Genomic DNA, 19,740 nt, shown 5'->3' with positions numbered 1-19,740 from the left:
GGAAACACCTGAGCATAACCTCAGGAGCCCTAGTACCAGAGGCCTTCATCTCTCCCAGTCCCTGGACTCTGCCACCCTCATGTCCCCTGGCGCACATGAGCACAGGGCCACAGGGTTGGCAGATTACTATCCAGCCAAAAGGATGGGGCTCATAGGCCAGTACCACCCAGGAATGGATGGGCATGCATCCGGGTATGGGCACCTAAGCACAGTGCAATTTAGTGGGGAACCCCAGGAGAGTAGGCCCACTAAGGGCATCCTGAAAACCTCTGCCCAGTTAGGTCAGTGGGGGGGGTACCCAGCAAATCCTGTTAGCAAGGAGGGATCTGAAGACTCCTCTGAGCGTCACAGGACACAGGAGACTAGGTCCCCACATTCTGCCAGCCATTCCCAGGCTCGCAGAATCTGGGAAAACCTGGAAGATCAGACGGGCACCTCTGGGAGCAGTGCTTCTGAGTCGGAGGATGAATGGACCAGGGTTACCCGAACCAATAAGGCCAATAAGGCAAAAAGGGCCTTGCTTAAGGACCCCTTAAAACAGATTAAGGCAATCAGGAGTGTCATCACGCCTTATCAGTAGCTGCATCCAGTACATCAAATGGACATTCTCCCCAGAATACTCCAGTTTCTTTGCGGGGCTGGAGGACCAAAATCATTCAAGATGGCCCACCTATAGGGTGGCCATCTTGAAACACTTTTCTGTGCATAGAAATCCCCAAGAGGCTCGCAAGGCAACCTACAATTTGCAATGTGGGGAGGATCAGGCCCCACAAGAATTTGTGCAAGAATTGAAGCGTGCCTTTGCGCAGACCACCAGAAGGGTGCGCACGGACAGCAGAGAATTCATCAACACATTTTTCCATGCTCTCCCCAAATACATAATGACCCAGCTCATGAGAGATTTTCACGAGAAAAGATCTTTAGACTGGGTCATTGAGCAAGCCACCCGCATCTATGAGGTGCAGAAACCGGTGGAAAACAAGAATCAGCCAAAAAAAACAAAACCAACAGCACCCCTGCTGTTGCCAAGGTGGCAGAAGTAAAGGTTGCCCCCATTTTAGATTTGGAGATGGGGGGACCTAAAAACCCACCTGCACCAAATAATTCACAGCCCAGAAGGCCCTCGGGCCAGTCACAGACAGGGAGTCAAGGAGGTAGTCCCACAAATGGGGTCCCCCGCTCCCCTGACTATGTAAGTCCCCGCTACAAGGGAAACAGACCAATCCTGGGTTATGTGTGGACTCCTCCAGCCCAAGGGGGGGGATCCAGCCAAGCACCTGACCCAGGGAACATCCCGCCTAACTTCCGACAGGAGGGCAGAAATTCCCCAAACACTGGGCAGAACTTTTTTCCCAGGTACCCACCCAATTTCCAACCCCAAAACCATCCATCCTTCTTTCCCCAATTCCCTGAGCCCAGACCACCTAATCCGGGAGAGGGGAGGCCAAGGGTGGAGGGGTACCCAAATCTTCCCATCCCAGGGTATTACCAGAGAAGGAATAGCTACCCTTCCCGGGATCAGCCCAGGGGAGAAAACAGAACCCCGTATCAACCTGAGCGGGTTTCCCAACTTGAGCGCCAGGTCCAAAATATGGCACGGGATCTGGGTCACATACTGAGGGCTCAGCAGAACCCTCAGATGAGCATGCCAACGCAGAATGCCCCAAACTCTGGACCTGGTGCTCCAGAACAATGACGGGGCAGCACCCCGATAACCCACTGGTTCCCAGGGAGGAGGCACAAGGGGAAGAGGGGTGTAAAGCCTTGGAGGAAGCTTCCTTCCCTACTTGTTAACAGCCCCTGGAAAACCAGGAACCAGAAACAAAATCTCCTGCCCCTGAAAGTCTGCCTCCCAAGGAGCAGAGAGGGGGTTGGAGAAACAAAGTACCCAAACAGACCCACTTTGTGGAGGAGGTAAAAGTCTTCCAATTTGAGGGAAAGATCTTCTTCAGAGATGGGGGAACTCCTCCCAAGGAAAAATGGGTCCCAAGGGATTTCAATCCAGACTGGCTAGATGTGGGGATTGAGCTGTCGCCGCCCATCATCCTATCCCAGAACCAACAATACCAAAAACCCCTGGTTCAAACCCATCCTGGTGACTGCCTCCAAAAAGACAGGGGCGGCCTAAAACCGGAACCAGGGGAACCTGAAACTGAATCAATAGACTGGGTAGATGTGAGGATTGAGCTGTCGCCGCCCATCATTCTATCCCAGAACCAACAATACCAAAATCCCATGGGTCAAACCTATCCTGATCACTGCCTCCAAAAAGGGGGGGTGGCCCAAAACCCGAAACCATTTTCAGTTGCCAACTTTTTCTTTCAGATTCCCCAGGCTCTCCACAGAATTATGCCCAAATCTCTTCTCTCGCCATGTCCAAAACCAGAAAGTTAGCCCACCAATTGTTGTCCAAAAATGTGCATTATCTGGGCCCCCTTGAGGAGAAGGAGGGAAGATACTATGCCCTGGTACAAGTACAGGGGCAGGGTACAATTTTGGCACTGGTGGACACTGGATCCAGAGCTACCCTTCTGTCCAAAAGGGCCTTTGATGAACTAAATGCAGAAAGGGGGGTGAATTACTGTATTCCTCTCACCTCGCTTCCTGGACAACTGCAGAACTTTGACGGGAAGGAAATTCCCGTTGAGGGGACTGCAGACTTGGACATCAAAATTGGGCGACACAAGGTGAAACACCCGGTCATAGTAGTGACTTCAGAGGGCACCCCTTGTTTACTAGGGAATGACCTCCTGAGAAGGTTGTCACCCCTAATAGATTGTGTAAACAAGGTTCTCTGGACCCAAACTAGCCGACCAATAAAATTAAAGCAGAGTGTCAACCATGTTAGTTTAAACGGCACGTGCCACATGGTTGAACAAAAATCTGACCAAGTAGAATTTCACTTTCAGAACAACCAAATTCCATATGTGACAGTAATAGCAGTAGGACAACAGACTGGTGATGGGAGTTCCTCTCTATTTCTGAAAATCAACCTTCCTTCCAGTTTAAGGTGGTATTCCACACTGGAAGGAAACACTCTGAAATTCTTTACCAATCCACAATCAGACACTCCCACTCCTATAGTCCAGAAAGATGTGAAATCAGCTCAGAGCCTGGCTGATATTCAGCAAATTGGAGAGCAGTTGTTCATCCCTGTTCAGTTAAATGATGGGAAGGACTCTGTTCTCGGCCGAGTGTGTGTGAACAACGGTAAGAGCTTCATCAGCGAAGCCATGTTCTGCCAACTCCCAAAAGATCCAGCCATTCCCACATTCAAACTGATAGAAAAATGGGAAATGGATCTGGAAACACCCAATTCGAAACATCTCCTGCCAAGCAGGTGTATGCTCAAAATCTCCATTGCCAACACGAGCATAGTCCATAATTGTTGGGTCGTGCGAGACGTCACTGCCGCCTTTTACTTAGGCAGTGACATTCTCAATCGCTTTGCCATTAGTTTGGACCTAATAAACTTCAAAGCTTGGTCCCGATTAGCGGATAATCCCATGGGCCTTGATGATCCAGAAAAAGCATTTAGGTCAGCTCAATTGCTACCTTATGCAGTGGAAATTCAGATTAAGGAGGAAGTCACCATCCCAGAAAGGACCCGACAATTCTCCCTGGAAGTGAAAGTTAAAAGAGGACAAAAATTGAAAAACCCTGATGCTTATATTCATCTAAATGCTTCTCTCCAACAGCAAGGGTTAGGGGTAAACCCAACACCATTAGTCAACATAGAACATGACACCATTCCAATAGAGGTGGATAACAGCGACTTACAGAGTATTACTCTAGCCGCAGGCACCATTATTGGAATAGCGGTTGATGACCGACATTTCTCCATTGATTTAGGAAATGAACTGTTAGGACCAATCCCCAAGGACTGTTTTGACAGTGATGACAATACAACACCAGACAGGATCTTTACCCGGCATGGGGGGAACTTCCTGGTGTACACTTCTTGCCCTTACGGTAAGGAAGACGTGACTTGTGACTTCAGAAGGGATGAGGTGATTTTCCAGGTCCATGAGGGCTGCCTTTCCCACCTGAAGCCTCCAGTCCAAATCAGCACTCTGACCAGGGACTTCTCCACCCAGCTGGAGGAGGCCGCTGAGATAGCAAAACCAGAAGTCTTTCCAGGCTTCAGGCAGATGGTGGAAGAGAGCGTCAACCTGGCAGATGCCTGTGTGACTCTGGAACAGAAGCAAAAGTTGAAACAAGTTTTCTTGGATTTCCAAGATCTCTTTGCGGTAGACTCATATGACTGTGGTCGCACCGACATCCACACAACAACAATTCCCACGGGCCCTGTAATGACTCCAGTGTTTGTGAAGCAATATCGTTTGCCTCTCGCATCCATGGAATCCCTTACTGAAATAATTAAGAACCTTGAGTCCCGGGGAATAATCCGTCTAGTACACAGCACCTTCAATAATCCGGTGCTGGGAATATTGAAGCCAAACGGCCAGTGGAGACTCTGTGCCGACCTTAGGGAGCTCAACAAACGGGTCCATACTTCCTGATGGCCTCTGCCCTACATTGACCAAGGGCTGGCCCAGATTCAGGGGTCACAGGTATTCACAGCAATAGACCTGACCAATGGATACTGGACCGTGCCTGTCAGTAGGGAGGACCAATACAAACTGGCTTTTACCTTTGGGGGCCAGCAGTACACATGGACCCAGACTCCCTTCAGATACCTCAACTCCGGCAATGAATTCAACATTTTCCTACATAAGGCCATGCCCGACCTGGGTGCGAGGGGTAGCCTGGCTTATGTAGATGATGTCCTCATCAAAAGTTCATCTGTGGAAGAACACATAGCGGAGATCCGTTATTTTCTGACACAGTTGAGGGCCGCCGGAGCAAAACTTTCCTTTCAGAAAGCACAGTGGTGTAGAACCCGTGTTAATTTCTTGGGGCATGAGATTACTCCTCAGGGTCTCTGTCCCCAAGAAAAGAAAGTGGAAGCACTCCAGAAACTGAAGGATCCCACAACTCTGCGGGAACTAAGGAGCCTCCTTGGACTGACTAATTACAGCAGAAAGTTCATTGAGAGCTACGCAGAGATCACCAGACCCCTGATTCATCTTTTGAGGGGGGGGGTCAAGTGGAAATGTGGTCCAGAACAATCCGAGGCAGTAAGACAACTCAAAAGAAGCCTCTCACAAGCGCCTTGCCTAACTTACCCTGTCAGAAACAAGGAGTTCTTCCTGGAGACAGGGTTTTCTAATACGTGCTTGATGGCAGTATTATACCAAAAGCATGACAAGGTCAATAAAGTAATCTCCTATGCGAGCAAAACTTTATCCTCTGTGGAGGAAAAATTCAACGATTGTGAAAAGGCACTCCTGTCAACGGTGTGGGCATTGAAGAATTACCGCCCGTTCATCCAGGGGGAACACATCATAGTGGAGACTCCACACCAGCCTCTGCAATATCTCCAAAGTGACAGAATCCGGGCCGGAAATGTGAGTAATTCCCGAATTACTTCCTGGATTTTGTCAATGCAAGGCTTTCCTGTGGAGGTCAGATATGGCCAAAACAAGAAGAGTCCCCTCGCGCGAGGTCTGGCTGACTTGCATGATTGTGCTAGAGAAAACTGTCTCGAGAATGAAAGTCTAAAAATCAAGGACAACATGGAGGCATACCTTAATTCCCCCCACAAAGTCTTTGAAGAAGACAAGTGTGAGGGAATGCCCACTGTCTATGTGGATGGATGCTCTTACCATGTTGACAACAACGGGGAGAAAGAACTGGTGGCCGGCGTAGGGAATGCATGTGTGAATGAGTCCCCAGAACCCTCCGCTGGGTACAAAATTGGTCCCCAAAGTAGTCAGGTAGCAGAGTTGATGGCTGTGCATCAAGCCATCCTCACTGCTGTCCAACATCAACTCCACGAACTGGTCATAATCACAGATTCAGATTATGTACGGAAGGGGTTCGTGGAGCACTTGGTCAATTGGAAAACCAGAGGCATGTTATGTGCTAATAACAAACCCCTGAAACATGGGAAGTTAATCCAAAACATTGATGATCTGGTCACATCGAATGGGATGACCATCTACTGGAAAAAAATCAAGGGTCATTCCAAAGTAGAGGGGCCAGACAAAACTGGAAATGACTTAGCTGATCAGCTGGCCAAAACCGGGGCCATCCAAGGGGATCTAATATAAATGAAGTCCCTGTTGGGGGAAATCCAGGTCACTGCTATCACTAGGTCCCAGATAAATGTTCACAATGATCTTTCAATTGCACAATGGAATAAGGAGACCCCTGATGCTGATGTAATTACGGCTCAAAAGAGGGATCCAATAATTGGTAAGTTTTACCAACACATTGAGGACCATGAGAACTTTCCCCTGACGGATATCGATTACATTGGGAAGGAGGACCATAGAGTGTTGATGAAATGTCCAAAGATGTTCCGAATCCAAGACGGTTTGTTGGTAAGGAAACCCCAAGCTGGCCATGATCAGTGGGTGGTCCCTACCTCATTCCGAAGCCTGATGTTAAGTCACGCCCATGATGCGGCCACAGCCGGTCATAGGTGGTTTCACACAACACTTGATATCTTAAGAGAGGTTGCATACTGGCCACACATGGGGCAGGACCTCGACCAATACTTGAAAGGGTGTCTGGTGTGTGCACAATTTCAGCCATCATCCCTCACACACCGTGCACCTCTCCAAAAGAGGGGGATGACACTGCCATGGTGAGATTTGCAAATCAACTTCGTAGGCCCTGTAATTCACTCGTCTAGAGGAAACAAGTACAGGTTGACCGTCACATGCTTGTTTACCAAGTGGGTGGAATGTCTCCCGGCCCCAAACTGCAAGGCAGAAACAGCAGCTGCCCTGATGATTAACCACTGTTATACAAACAAGGAACTGACCTTATCCCATCAAAAATATTTAACTTGTTACACACACTGTTTTTTCCGTGTGGTGCTCTACGAACAAAAGGCTTAAGACTAGTACGCCTATGAAACAATAAATGTTGAACCCAAATACTCTGGATATCTAATTAATTTGATATCTCAGGCTACGCCGGAGCATCGAGTGTTGCTGCCTTGGAGCAAAAGACAATATATAGAGAAAATTACTGTAATAGCTTAGTGGCTATTTATTAATTGTACAGTTATTGTTTAACAAATAGACATGATCTCCCAAAGGAGCATTTACAAAAAATGGTACTTTCAGAAACAGAAACCATGATCATTAAAGTGCACAGTGAATTTACATCGAATAGTATGGAAGATACATTCTGGTATTTGACAAGAAATAAACATTTTCAAACAAAAAACCATCCACACAATGTGTAACTGAATCCACAGTCTATATAATGAATTAAAAAGACAAAGTGAAGAGAATAAAACAACAAAAAGCAAAATCCCAACACATCCTGGTCGTGTGTGATAGGGCAAAGCAACCAAATGCGACCCCCACCAGAGTCTGATGTATTAGTGGCCACGGCCAAAGAACCAAATGCCAAATGTCAATTCCTAGGGTTTGGAGCCCAGGGCATGTGTGGTTCCAAACCAATGCCAGAGGTCAGGTCCTCCTGGTGACTTGGAGGATCAGCTGGTGGGAGTTTATCAAGAGACCAATCCTAGGTCAACGTCGGTGGTTATATTCCTGCTGATTTTGAAAAATGGGCCGTATAGAAATTACGTGTCCAATAAGACGTTTCGGCGGGCAGTGAAGGCTACCTTCATCTGGACCTGCGGATTTCGCTCTACGTGGGTAAACAGAGCAAAGAAAAGGAATCAGAAGGGGGGAAGAAGAAGCAGGTAAGAACAAATCACCCCCAGCATCCCACCAATCTGTACATGCCTAACAATGGTAGAACACGTGAAACACTAGTATTAAAAAGGGGAGGGTTCAAAAAAAGGAAGGAGACATGAAGCTGGAAAGGTTGCCAAAAGGAGAGAACATTTGGCACCTAGAGGCTGGCACTACCCACCTGAACAGAGAAGAGGGGGGTTGTAGAAAAGAAGCTCCAATGATCAAGGTGACCAAGGAGAGGGCCCGTGCAGAATTAGCACAGGTACTGTGTGGAACCGTGGTTGCAAGAAGCAGGTTCCTCTATGGGGGCCCGGAGCCAGTCGAGCAGAGGGTGAGTTAGAGACCCGTTGTGTCAAAACTGGAAGGCCTATCAAGGAGATACAAGAAACAGGAGAGAAACGGATCAGAAAGAACAGAAACATCTCTATGCTGTATCAGTGCAGGTCAAAGAACATGTAGCACCGAGAGGTAGCAGAAAGGCAACACTTACTACAGACACACTGTAAGTCATGTCAGGAGCCGGCGTGCGCGTCAATCAGTCAAACCCAGGGATGTGTGTTATGTTGATGTGGAGCTTGCAGGTAAGTGGATCATTCCAGAGAAGAAATCAGAGTGTGGCTGGAGATCCTACAACATGAGCTGACCAAAATATTGATGTGAATATGGGGCTGCTAATGATTACTATATGAATGCCAACATGATTGGGAAGAAAACTGGAGCAAGTAGTGGCTCAAACGATGTGTGGACCGAAGGATTCAGATGGCAGAAAGAGGTGCCCATCACAAAAAATGAGAATACATTCCCATGCCCAAGACGGCGAATGAAGGATGCCGTGCCCAGATGGGTGATTAGAAAATAACATGCAGGGCAACTCCGAAGAGTGGGCTCCCCAAATCGCATAGATAAAAAACACATGGCAGGGACGGTGCCGACCAGTTGAAGTACACAGAGTGTGTCATGCAGAAGCCATACATCGTGAAAAGATGTGGCAGGGGCATGCAGTGAGGAGAATTAGGGTCGCGGTCCAATCTGCGTGCCATGGAGGGGAAAAGGGCTGTGGGCCCCGGAGCTATGGTTGATTAAGGAGAAGAGGGGCATAGTGACTCAGTACGGAGGAAGCAGAGTAACCCCATTAAAGAGGAGAGTGCTGGAGTCCCAGGGGTAAGGTGCCTTCCCGTCTCCAAACGGCGTGTAGAATGAAGCCGTCGCTGTGAAGAGATTTCGAAGATGCGTGCCGGTCCGCATCCCGTGTCGCAAGTGAGCAGTGCACAGTGAGAGACACTGCTAAAATGCTAGAGCGCGCGTGATTCACTTGAATGTAAGAGGAGATTGCGCATGCGCGCGTGTGAAGACACTGGTCCCGTAAGAGCGGGCACTGCGCATGTACGGAAACAGAAACACTGATCCTGGGAGGGCATGAGCACAGGGACGGGCTCCTGTACCGAGTAAGCGGGCGCATGCGCATGGCATAGGAACGTAGTGTCCTAGTCGAGCGCATGCGTCCCAGGAGGCAGCACCCATAGTGTCATACGAGTCGAGCCCGAAAAGAAGTGGCGGTGGGGGGGGGGAAATGAGAGGGGGAGGGAACTAAAAGGGCTGGCACGAATTGGCCAGTAGAGCAGGAGGTAGCTCCAGTATGAAGCCAAGGGGGATCGCCGAGGACAGGAAGAAGATATACACTAAGCTGGGTGCATGAAGCTGGTGAGTGCCCAATTTGAAAAACTTGTCAGGGGGCTGAGTGTGTACAAACAGCACAGCAATGTAGTGGAAAATCCACTTTCTAAAAATACAAACATCATGAATTAAAACGCTTCCAGTAGTTTAACATGGTTTGTGTCAGATGTAATCAACATTGTAATGCAATTTAGAGATTGCAAAGCAGTCTCACGTTGTCAGATCACAGTTGGTACACATGTTGATGAATTCAATCATACAATAAGTAACAGTGAACAAAAGGTGGGAGACACATGGCAACAGCAGCATAGGGGTACATTAAGAACCAATCCAAATCAGAGAGAGGAGAGGAGTCAGGGAGTGGTGTGGGTCAGGCGTGTAGTGGAGTGGCCTCACAAAAGGCCCAAGCCCCATACACCCACACCCTGTATGTTTTGTCAAAGAGAATTCAAACAGGCAAAATCAACATTGTATGTCAAAACTAGGGTTTGGCATTGGCCTCATTTAGTCCGTGTTTCACGGTATCCAGTTTGAAAACCCACCAGGCTTCCTTGTGGTTAAGTGTATTAGCAGTGTTGGTGTTGCCTTGGACCATATCCACCACCCACCATTTCATGTCATCATGACTATGTTGGTATTCCACATAATGTCCAACTAATGGGGATGTGTGAGTTCTACATCTGATCCGTGAGCGGTGTTCCACTATTCTTTTGTGCACTGGTCGGCTTGTTTGGCCCACATATTTAAGTCCACATGGGCATTCGATAAGGTATATAACGTTCTGGCTTTTACAGTTCGAAAAGTGACGGAACACCCACTGTTTCCCTGCGATAGCGAAACTTTTAAGTTTGATGGTGAACCTGCATATGGAGCAATTGCCACACGGGTAGTGCCCAGTTAGATTCCGTAGATTCCAGAGTGTGTTTTGTGAGGTAGCGCTGGTAAATCTTGCCTTAGTGAGGTGTTCTTTGAGATTTTTGGAGCGTTTCAAAGCCATTCGGGGGAATGGTTCGTGTTCCAGATTTAATTGGACTAACGGCCAGAATTTTCTGATGGCCTGTTTTATTTGTGTGGTTGCCTGGCAGAAGGTGGTGACACAAGTCATCTTGACTTCTTCCTCTGATCTGGGCTTAGGTTGTAGTAGGACCTCCCGAGGGGTATTCAAGGCTCTCTTGTAGTTGTTCTTCACTAGTTTACTGGGATACCCTCGGTCTAAAAGGCGTTCCTTAAGTTCAGATCCATGCTGGCGAAAGTCGTTTTTGTCTGTGCAGTTCCTCCTCAAGCAGAGGAATTGCCCATATGGTAAGTTGTCCCTCAGATTGCGTGGGTGTGAACTGGTGTAATGCAATAATGAATTTCTATCGGTCTGTTTCTTGTATAGTGAACAAGACAGCGAACCTTCCTTCTCGCTGATTTGTAGGTCCAAGAAGTTGATATTGGATGGACTGGATTCAAGAGAAAATGATATAGACGGGTGACACGAATTGAGCCACTGTTGAAAGTTAAGAAGAGAATCCAAATTGCCTTCCCACAAGAAAATTATATCATCTATGTATCTTTTCCAGTGGCTGATGTTGTTGAGAAATGGGTTTTCAGTATCCAGTACAAAACTTCTTTCGAACTCTGCCATAAAAATGATGGCAAGGCTCGGGGCAAAAGCAGCCCCCATGGCCGTGCCGCTAATTTGCAAGTAGAAGCGTTCGTTGAAACAGAAAAAAATCTTGGTCAGGGCTAATTCCAAAAGTTCAATTATGAAATTATTCGGAACCCTTCTTTGTGTCATGTGGTGGGTCAGATGTGCTCGCATGCATTCAATTGCCTCAGTCTGATGGATACTCGTGTACAGCGATGTAATGTCCATTGTAGCGATGCGGCTGCTCATTGGGTTTTGTAGTTGGCCTTCAAAGCATTCAATGGTAGCCATTGTGTCCCTTAAATATGTAGGTGTCTTCTGGCTGAGGGGTTTCAAGAAGAAATCTATGAATTTGCACAGGGGTTCAAGAATCGAGCCGCATCCAGATACAATCGGTCTGCCCGGTGGATTCTGTGCATCTTTATGTATCTTTGGTAAAGCATAGAAGGCAGGGATGCATCCTTCTGAGGTGTTCAAAAATTCTTCTTCCTTTTTGGTAATCCATTGGTGTTCCAGGGCAAACGTGGTGGCCTCCTGTATAAGATGTTTGATTTCCAATGTTGGATCTTTCCTGAGTTTCCTGTAATTAGTGTCATCATCCAGGAGGGAGTTAAACATGGTCAAATATTAGTCTTTGCTCTGTATCACAATTCCCCCGCCCTTGTCAGCTGATTTTATCACAATACCCGTGTTGGCTGCCAAGTTCTTGAGGGCTTGTCGTTCCTCATTCGACAGATTGTGTCGGTGTACAGATGTCCTGGCTCTTATTTTCTGGACCTCTTGTAATACACATTTCTCAAATGTGATGATGGCCGGGGCCACTTCAGCTTCAGTAGGACAAAATGTGGATTTTGGACGGAAACCGGTGTCTGATTCTTGTTCAGAATCACCTGTGTCTTGGAAAAAGGATTTGAGGAAAATTTTTCGAAAAAAATGTCTTAGTTCGCAATCCATGTTGTACCAATTCGTTGGATTAGTAGGGACAAAAGAGAGTCCTTTAGAAAGGACGTTAATTTCTCCCTTTGTCAGATTCACCCCAGAGATGTTAAATATAGGGATCGTATTGCAAACATGTTCTAGTACCTCCGTTGTGATCTCTTCCTCCCCCTCGGTTGTCTCCAGTTGGGGAACACAAAGGGGGGCATTGGAGGTGGAGGGGGGCCCCAGTGTCCACCTCTGGGGCCCCCATACCCTAAAAAAGGCAGTTGCATCGGGTATGGTCCAGGATATGGAAAATGACCATGAGCTGGAAGTTGATTGCTTTTATCAGAATCAGAGCTGGAGGTGTCTGAAAATGAAACACCTCTCTTCTTGCGTCTATTGGCTGAGCCAATGTTTTGTGTCCTCTCCTTTTCCTTGTTTTCCTTATATTCAGGGGCAAGGTATGGATAGACTGTCGCGATCTGATGATTAACCACATCTTTTCCCGTTTTGGTCTACCTCAAAGGATTGAGTCAGACAGAGGTAGCCATTTCACCAGCGAGGTAATGAAAAAGATGCGGGAGATACTGGGGGTCAAAAGGAAGTTACATATTGCTTACCGGCCAGCTTCTTCTGGGGCAGTAGAACTCTACAACCGGACCATTGTGAGCATCTTAAAAAAGTTTGTGGCAGATTCTGGGCCACGTTGGGATATCCGATTACCTCTGGTCCTAATGGCCATCAGATCTACCCCTTCATCTGCAACTAAAATGTCACCGTTTGAGCTGATAACTGGACGCAAGATGGTGCTTCCCCAGCATTTGCTCTACAGGACCCAAGAGCAGACGTTGATAAATGCCTCCACAACTCATGAGTATGTGGAGAATTTAAGGAAACACCTCCAACATGCTTTTGCCTATGCTCAGCGGAATCTAGAAAGATCAGCTGATAGCATGAAGACCCACTACGACCTGAAGACCACCAGGAAAGTATATAATGTGGGAGACCAGGTCTATCTATACAATTTCCAAAGGAACCAGGCCAAACAGTGAAAATGTTTGCCTACATGGAAGGGACCGTTTGAAATTATAGACAAGATCTCCCCAGTAGCTTATAAGATCCGCATCCCCAAAGGTAGTCTGGCGGCAGGCGAAGACAAGTGGGTCCATATAAATCAGCTAAAGTGTTGCCATCCCAGGTACACTCTGCAGCAACTGGAGGGGTCCACTGCAATACCAGAGGGGACCGCTCCAGATTAATTCAGTTCCACCCTAAAATATTCCACATATAGCCTATAAAATTCTATGATTCTTGAATATGTTCTTGCCTCCTCAGTTAAAAAAAAAATTTATATGTTCATGTTTTGACTATAAAATGTATATGCCGCCCCACTATATCAATAGTGGGGGAGAAATGTCTACGAATAGGTATTGCCACTTTTGCTTTATCATCCTAGGAGAGATGAAACCATGGAGACTGACCAAGGAGAACGACCCAGGGACCGAGAGCAAAGATCCGAGGGGCCCAGGGTATCACCCAATATTCCCATCAGGACTGGCGAAGAGAACCGATCGATCCTACCGGATGGAGGAAAAGATGCTGAACTGTGCCATCTGCGAAATTGGAAGAAGAGGATGCGGACATACCAACGCGTGGATCAAAACATCCTTTGCACCTGACTCCCCCTCGACTCGAAATCAAAGCGCAGTCGGGTGGGGGGGCTTGTTGGGTGTCTTGGCCCACGTTCAAGTTATTATGCTGCAACACTTGGTGCTGTGGGCTTAGGAAATCCAAGAGGGCGGAAAAGCCCACATTTGCGCCAGAATCCTGGAGAACCGCGCAGTTTTGTGCACAGCAAAATAGTCCCATGACCTGCCACCCACCAGTGTGAGCGTGAGGGGCCAGGAGTTCCATGAGTGAAATGTGTGCCAAAGGAAAAACAGCAGTGCCGGTGGCTAAAATAAAAAAAAAAGCGCGTTGAAATCACCTTTGTTCCTTTGAAATGCAAGCTAAAAATGCCTATTTTGAACATTGCAAGATATTCAAAAATCTCAATGAACACCAGCAGGCATTTGGCAGAAGGTATTCTTGTGTGCTTACTAAATCTGGAAAGAGAAAGAGCCCAAAACAATGTTTATAACAAAACTGGCTGAGCTGTGGATGTCAGCAGCTGAAGTGAAATTGGACTGAAAGACACTAAAATCTAAATGTTTAAAATAACTGAGTGACCTACTGTTGAGTGTCACATAGTTTGCAACTGTTGAAATGTCATGGTTTTGAACTTAGAATCAGCGTTCTAGCTGCATGTGTAGAAATTGCCAGTTTGATTTGAATGTAGAAAACTGGGTACTAAAGTGACATTTAGCTGAAGCCTGGCTTGAAGTGAGTGAATTCTGCCCGGCAACTACCCCCGACAGGAGTGAAACTTGCTCAGCCACTCTTCCCAGGCCTGGCTGCTTTCTGCTGCCCCCACCAAAAGGAGATGACACCTCCCTGATTGAATCAGGGGAGGAGCACCTGGGGACTACAGGAAACTAAACAAAGCACTGTCCTTAGCCTAGGCAAATGTTAAATTAGGGGGGGTCGTAAATGGCTTCCTCTTGGAAGGAATCAGGGCGGGGCACTGCATCTGTGAGCCAGCTGAGCTTGGGGGAAGTGGATAAACCAGAAATTCCACCATGTGCTTTGGAAAACCACACCCCTTTGGGGCCAGAGCATAATTTTAAAAAGATGGATAATTCATAGTGCAGACTTGTAAAAGTTATATAAATAACATCATCATTCTTGCAATTTTTCTGTGCACATTTTAAGAGGTGTTAGGACCCTGTGGTATGTTCTTGGGGATAGTATCGGAAAAAAGGTTGTTACTGCAAATGTATGCATGTTAAAAATCTGACACTTTATCATCTGACACCCATATCCCTGGTGCACATTTGTGTAAAATATGGAAATGTTTAGAGGTCGTTATCTGGATGAAAAGGGCAGAATTCTGTCATAAGTGGACACGACATCTTACAAAGACAGGGATCGGATGGTTTGGTGCTACAGAAAATATGTTAACTGGACGTATAATATTAGAAAAATGGTACATAGATAAATATGTATTTGGATCAGAAATAGATTTGTGTGCAATTTGACAAGGGGAGGATCCTCTGACCATAAACCTACCTCATCACTCTGACTCACAACCCAGTTCCCCCAATCAAGGGAGAGAGGAGTAACTGGCCAATGATAAGTTGAGAGGGTTGGGCATAGAAGATGAGCCGATCCTCCCACTTTCTAAACACATAAAAGGAGACTGTGCAAAACCCAATCTCTTAGTCTAAAATAATCTAATTCAAACTATTTTAACCTATTGAGAACTGCATCCTAGAAATATTGTGTTCCTTCTGTGATCTCAAACCTCAAAACTGTCATCTGTCATTCTGAGCTTGAATTTTCATTTCTAAAAATCTACCTCCACAAAATCGTCCGTATCTATTCAACCGTTTGTGATAGAAGCAAGATTTAACTTTTATTTTAAAGCTGAGATTCTAATACACCTTATACCTCCTCCGTAATTGCGCTCGACGCACGCGACTAAATTGCCGCGATTTGACATTTTGCTTCATTTCAGCCACATGTAAAAATATTTGTCCATGCTTTCCTTTGCTGAAATTTGTTTGCAACCTGACAATCAATTATAGAGCATTGCTAAAGTGATCCTGAACTAATTTAAAGTAGCTATCACTCACCATGAACCTCTAGAGGGAATTAAAATAATTTTTATCATATTTTTCCCTTCTTTGCATACCACCTTTAACGTACTTTGCCTGTGTTTAAAATCATACCTGTTGATCTAAGCTTGCTAGGGGGGAACTGAATTGGGATTGTACTGTGATTGTATTCCTCAAGACTGTGTGTGTTACTTCCACCTCCTTACCTTGCATAGAGGGGGGGTGAATTGCCAAAAGGGGAAAAGTGATTATATTATGTGTTGCTGAAATCATATCAAGTTTATTCCTATGTTGCTTCTTTTCCACCTTGCATTTCCTTGTACCATATAAAGCATTCTCAGCTACCTTATCCTCTATACTACTCCTAAGTAATTACCCATTGTGCTAGTATCACATCATCCATTGTTGATCACTCACTGTCATATGTCTAAGTGTGATATCAATTATTAATTTATTATAAAAGTGCGATATATATATATATATATTGTTTAATTCTCAAATAAACCTTTTAAATTTGCAAAATAAACTTACTTCTTGGCTCAGTGGGGACAGGGGGATTCTAAGAGAGGGGTGTTATAGAAGGGTTGTCATCCAGAGTACACGAACTGGACATAAAAATATATAAATAAATGCTTCACTTGAGCAATCCCAGACAAGGCACTGACTTAGTGGGACTGCTTGATTGGAGTCATTTAACAGGACCTCCCCCTTCCAGGACAGCAGAAGAAGGGAGAGGAAAGAAGAAGCACACTTAAAATGGCAATAAAAGAAAGAAGCTACCCTTCTAGATGAATGGTGACACTTCTGTGCATGACTGCGGAAGATTTGACATCCTGCAAGGAGAAATCGCACAAAAGTCTGTAGAACATGTCCACTGCCACCAGCCATAATAGTAAGCTTGTCACTGTAACATAAATGTTACAAGAGCAGTGAGAAAGGGTATACCATGTATCTCCTCAGTACTCCACATAAGGTGATCTCACTGTGGTGATTGTAGAAAGGATAACAAGTATCCTACCTTTGAGAACAGCAGTTCACGCAAGGAACCCAAGAGAAAATAAAAGGGGGAACACGATGGGCACCCCAGCAACACTGCACAGAAAGTGCTTTTTGCTGCAATAGGAAAATGCAGATGCGCAAAAAGTTATAGGAACGTATAATTCCATAAATTAAGTATAGAGAGTCATAAAAAGGACACCCATAAAAAGAGTAAAAGAAAGGGTGAGGGGGGACAAGTTTTCCCACTCACTCAGGAACATAGAAAAATAATCCACAAATCCAGCAAAAAGTGCTGGGGGTCTCATAGGTGAGGAGGATTTAGCTTAAAAAGGAAAATGTAACCTAACTGGCATAACTGCTAGTTGTATGCTCTTTTGTTATGTTAGGAGATATTTTTAAAGTGAATCACTCACCATATTCATTGCCTCTTTGGGATATAACAAATTTGATATTGCATACATTTGAGTAAATTATCTTATTACCAAACTTACCTATTTTCTATGCCCCATTTAAGTTACTGTTTTCTCTTTTGCTGTACAGGATGGAGCGCGATGCAGTATTTATCCAGAAGAAAGCAGAGAGAGCGACACTTCGGGTCCATATGAGGGAGAAATACAGACTTCCACAAGTAAGTAAGTCAGCTGGATCAGTCAGGATTTTTGATCGCATGCCAGATCTCTCTGACAATTTTCCTTACCGTTCTCAGGTTTAACATGTCTCAATTGCTTAATGTTTGTAAAAGAAATTGAATGATGGTAGATGAACCTCCAGAAAATGTGTGGGGCTAATATACACACATTTCCTATGATCATGCATGGCATACACATAGACCTGTGTACTCTGGGTGGACATAGCCTACAAGCCACGTCCCCCTGTCATATTGAGTTTGAATATGACAGCCAAGAGTACACCATGCCATCTCAGAAGGGGGATGGCAAAACCTTCCCCCTGCCATGGCCAGCCTAATTAATGATGAAAGTCTCCATGGATCCACCCTTTCCTCTTCTGTAAGCACTGCAGATGGTGGCAGCAATTAACATAATGAACATACTAATAGAGTATAAATTTAAATACGCCCACATGGGGCTGGCTACAATGTTTAATAAAGTATATAGGAAACCCCAACACCCTTTGATATACACTGTGTGAACCTCAAGCCAGCTCCTGCCTCTCAGTATCAAGGGCAGGGACCTGTCATGTCTGAAACTCTGTGTTTGCAAAAGGCAACCCCTGCGTAAGGACCCCATTCAGAAGGTACGAGTATGTGGATTGATGGAGACAGAAAGTCTGTTCTCGGCGCAGTTTCAAGGGAGACCTGCCACTTTAATCTGGGACCAAAGAGAGCTCCATTGACTAGAGAGACCCTTTCATCAACAACAGACAGGACGATGGGTGGGACTTAGTATTACATGTTTTCACCCCTTTACCTTTTCTGTTGCAAAGCACTCTGATTATGACCTCATGCATACAGGAGATTGTTGGTGGGGACCCAGGATTGGTTTATTAAGGCAGGCTTGGCCTACACCAATCACAGCGGTCTATTTGGCATCAATCCTTGTGGCCAATTTGGCTTTAAAAGAGGGCTGAGCCCCTCTTTGGGCAGATCATCTGCAGACCTTGCAAGGAGTAACAAGAAGAACTAATTTGGACCTGGCTGGAGGTACAGTCTGCCTAACAGCTTCCGGCAGTGAAAGAGGGAAGAGAGGGAGATACTGAATCCAAAAGGCCATCCTGCAGCCTCAGAACCGGTACCCAGCCACAACACAGCATACCCTGCTAGGTTCTGCAAGCAAGCTTCCTAGGTGGGAAGTGCCAGAGAGTTTCTGAAACAAACCCGAGACAATGCCAGTGTCTGCAACACTCTCCTCAGCTTTGGGCCCTCCGACTTAAAGGACGACACAAGCCCAGTGAAGAAGCTAGGAGGAGTGCATTGACAAGCATCAACCAGCGTCTGCCTAAAGGACATTTCTGAGTCAGTCGAGCCCCTCGAGCTGCAACTGACTTCACAGCTGACTGTTGTACTGCCACAGTCGCTAATGTTGTCTGAGACATCTCGACCAGTTCTTCAGACCCACCAACCAGCACTGAGACAATGACTCCTGATCCTGAGCCACTGTGTAGGCCAGTATGCAACTGTCAGTCCAGCCTCGCTCGCTGAACTGCCTGCCGTCTGATACCCACAGCTGGCTCCCATCTTGAACTCTGTTGCAGGAGCTGCAAAGCATCCTGAAACCGAGTCGACCATGTCGAGCACCAAGAACTTGTACAAGCGCAAGGTACATTGTTGTTCTGTCCCCCATGGTCCTTCTCCGAAGTTCCCTAGTGACATTTCACGCCCCATTTCTCCCTTTGTGCTGAAACCAAGTATCCTTGAACTATTGTGATTAATTTCTTTACTGACTACACTCCTGTCAGTATCCAGAGTGCATCCCTTTTCCTTCTTGAAATTGTCTGTTCTCTGCATTCCTTTACAGGGTGGGTTGTATTTTTTAGTGTGCTAGAACTGTCTGTTGAATAATAATAAAGTAGATATTTGTATACAACCTTGAGTGGACAGTCCCTTTTATCATTGGGTAACAAATTGTATTTTCGCTGAGTTGCAGCTAACCAACGATCCACAACCTTGCAGAGATAAGCCTGCCGTTCTGTCCACGTTACCAAAATTGGACAAGAAGGTTTATAATTTGCTTCTGTTTCCAATCGGTTCGGATCCTTTCTGCTGTCCTAGAGGTGTGGGGCTGCTTGATGGTTTAGAAACTGATATTCCTCCCTGGACCACTGGTGCCCCAGGAGTTGATTCGTCACAGCTATTAATTTGATTCAAATGTTAGTTGGTTTTCAAATGTGTCCATGTGTTTTAGGGTTATCACAGGATCAAATAAATAAGTGCTAATCCATTTAATAATTTATTGATATTTGCATCTGGTCTGTGTATCCTTTATAATCTCCAATGATTTAATCATAAAGGGCTGGTGTTTGTAAGGATATAACAGCCAATAAGCTCACTAAG

General features: G+C 45.9%; 1 protein-coding gene across 1 annotated transcript in view; it reads left to right on the top strand.

Annotated features, from left to right (window-relative positions):
* Positions 1-19,740, top strand: part of CPLX4 (complexin 4) — a 266,113-nt gene that overhangs the window by 172,129 nt on the left and 74,244 nt on the right. Inside the window, exon 2 of the mRNA XM_069627069.1 lies at positions 17,271-17,358. Within this exon, the coding sequence (XP_069483170.1) occupies positions 17,271-17,358 (88 nt within the window). The remainder of the gene's footprint in view (positions 1-17,270; positions 17,359-19,740) is intronic.

Source organism: Ambystoma mexicanum, chromosome 6p (assembly GCF_040938575.1).
Source record: "Ambystoma mexicanum isolate Mex_15411 chromosome 6p, UKY_AmexF1_1, whole genome shotgun sequence".
NCBI classification, from domain to species: Eukaryota; Metazoa; Chordata; class Amphibia; order Caudata; family Ambystomatidae; genus Ambystoma; species Ambystoma mexicanum.
This window is presented reverse-complemented; position numbering and strand designations above follow the sequence as displayed.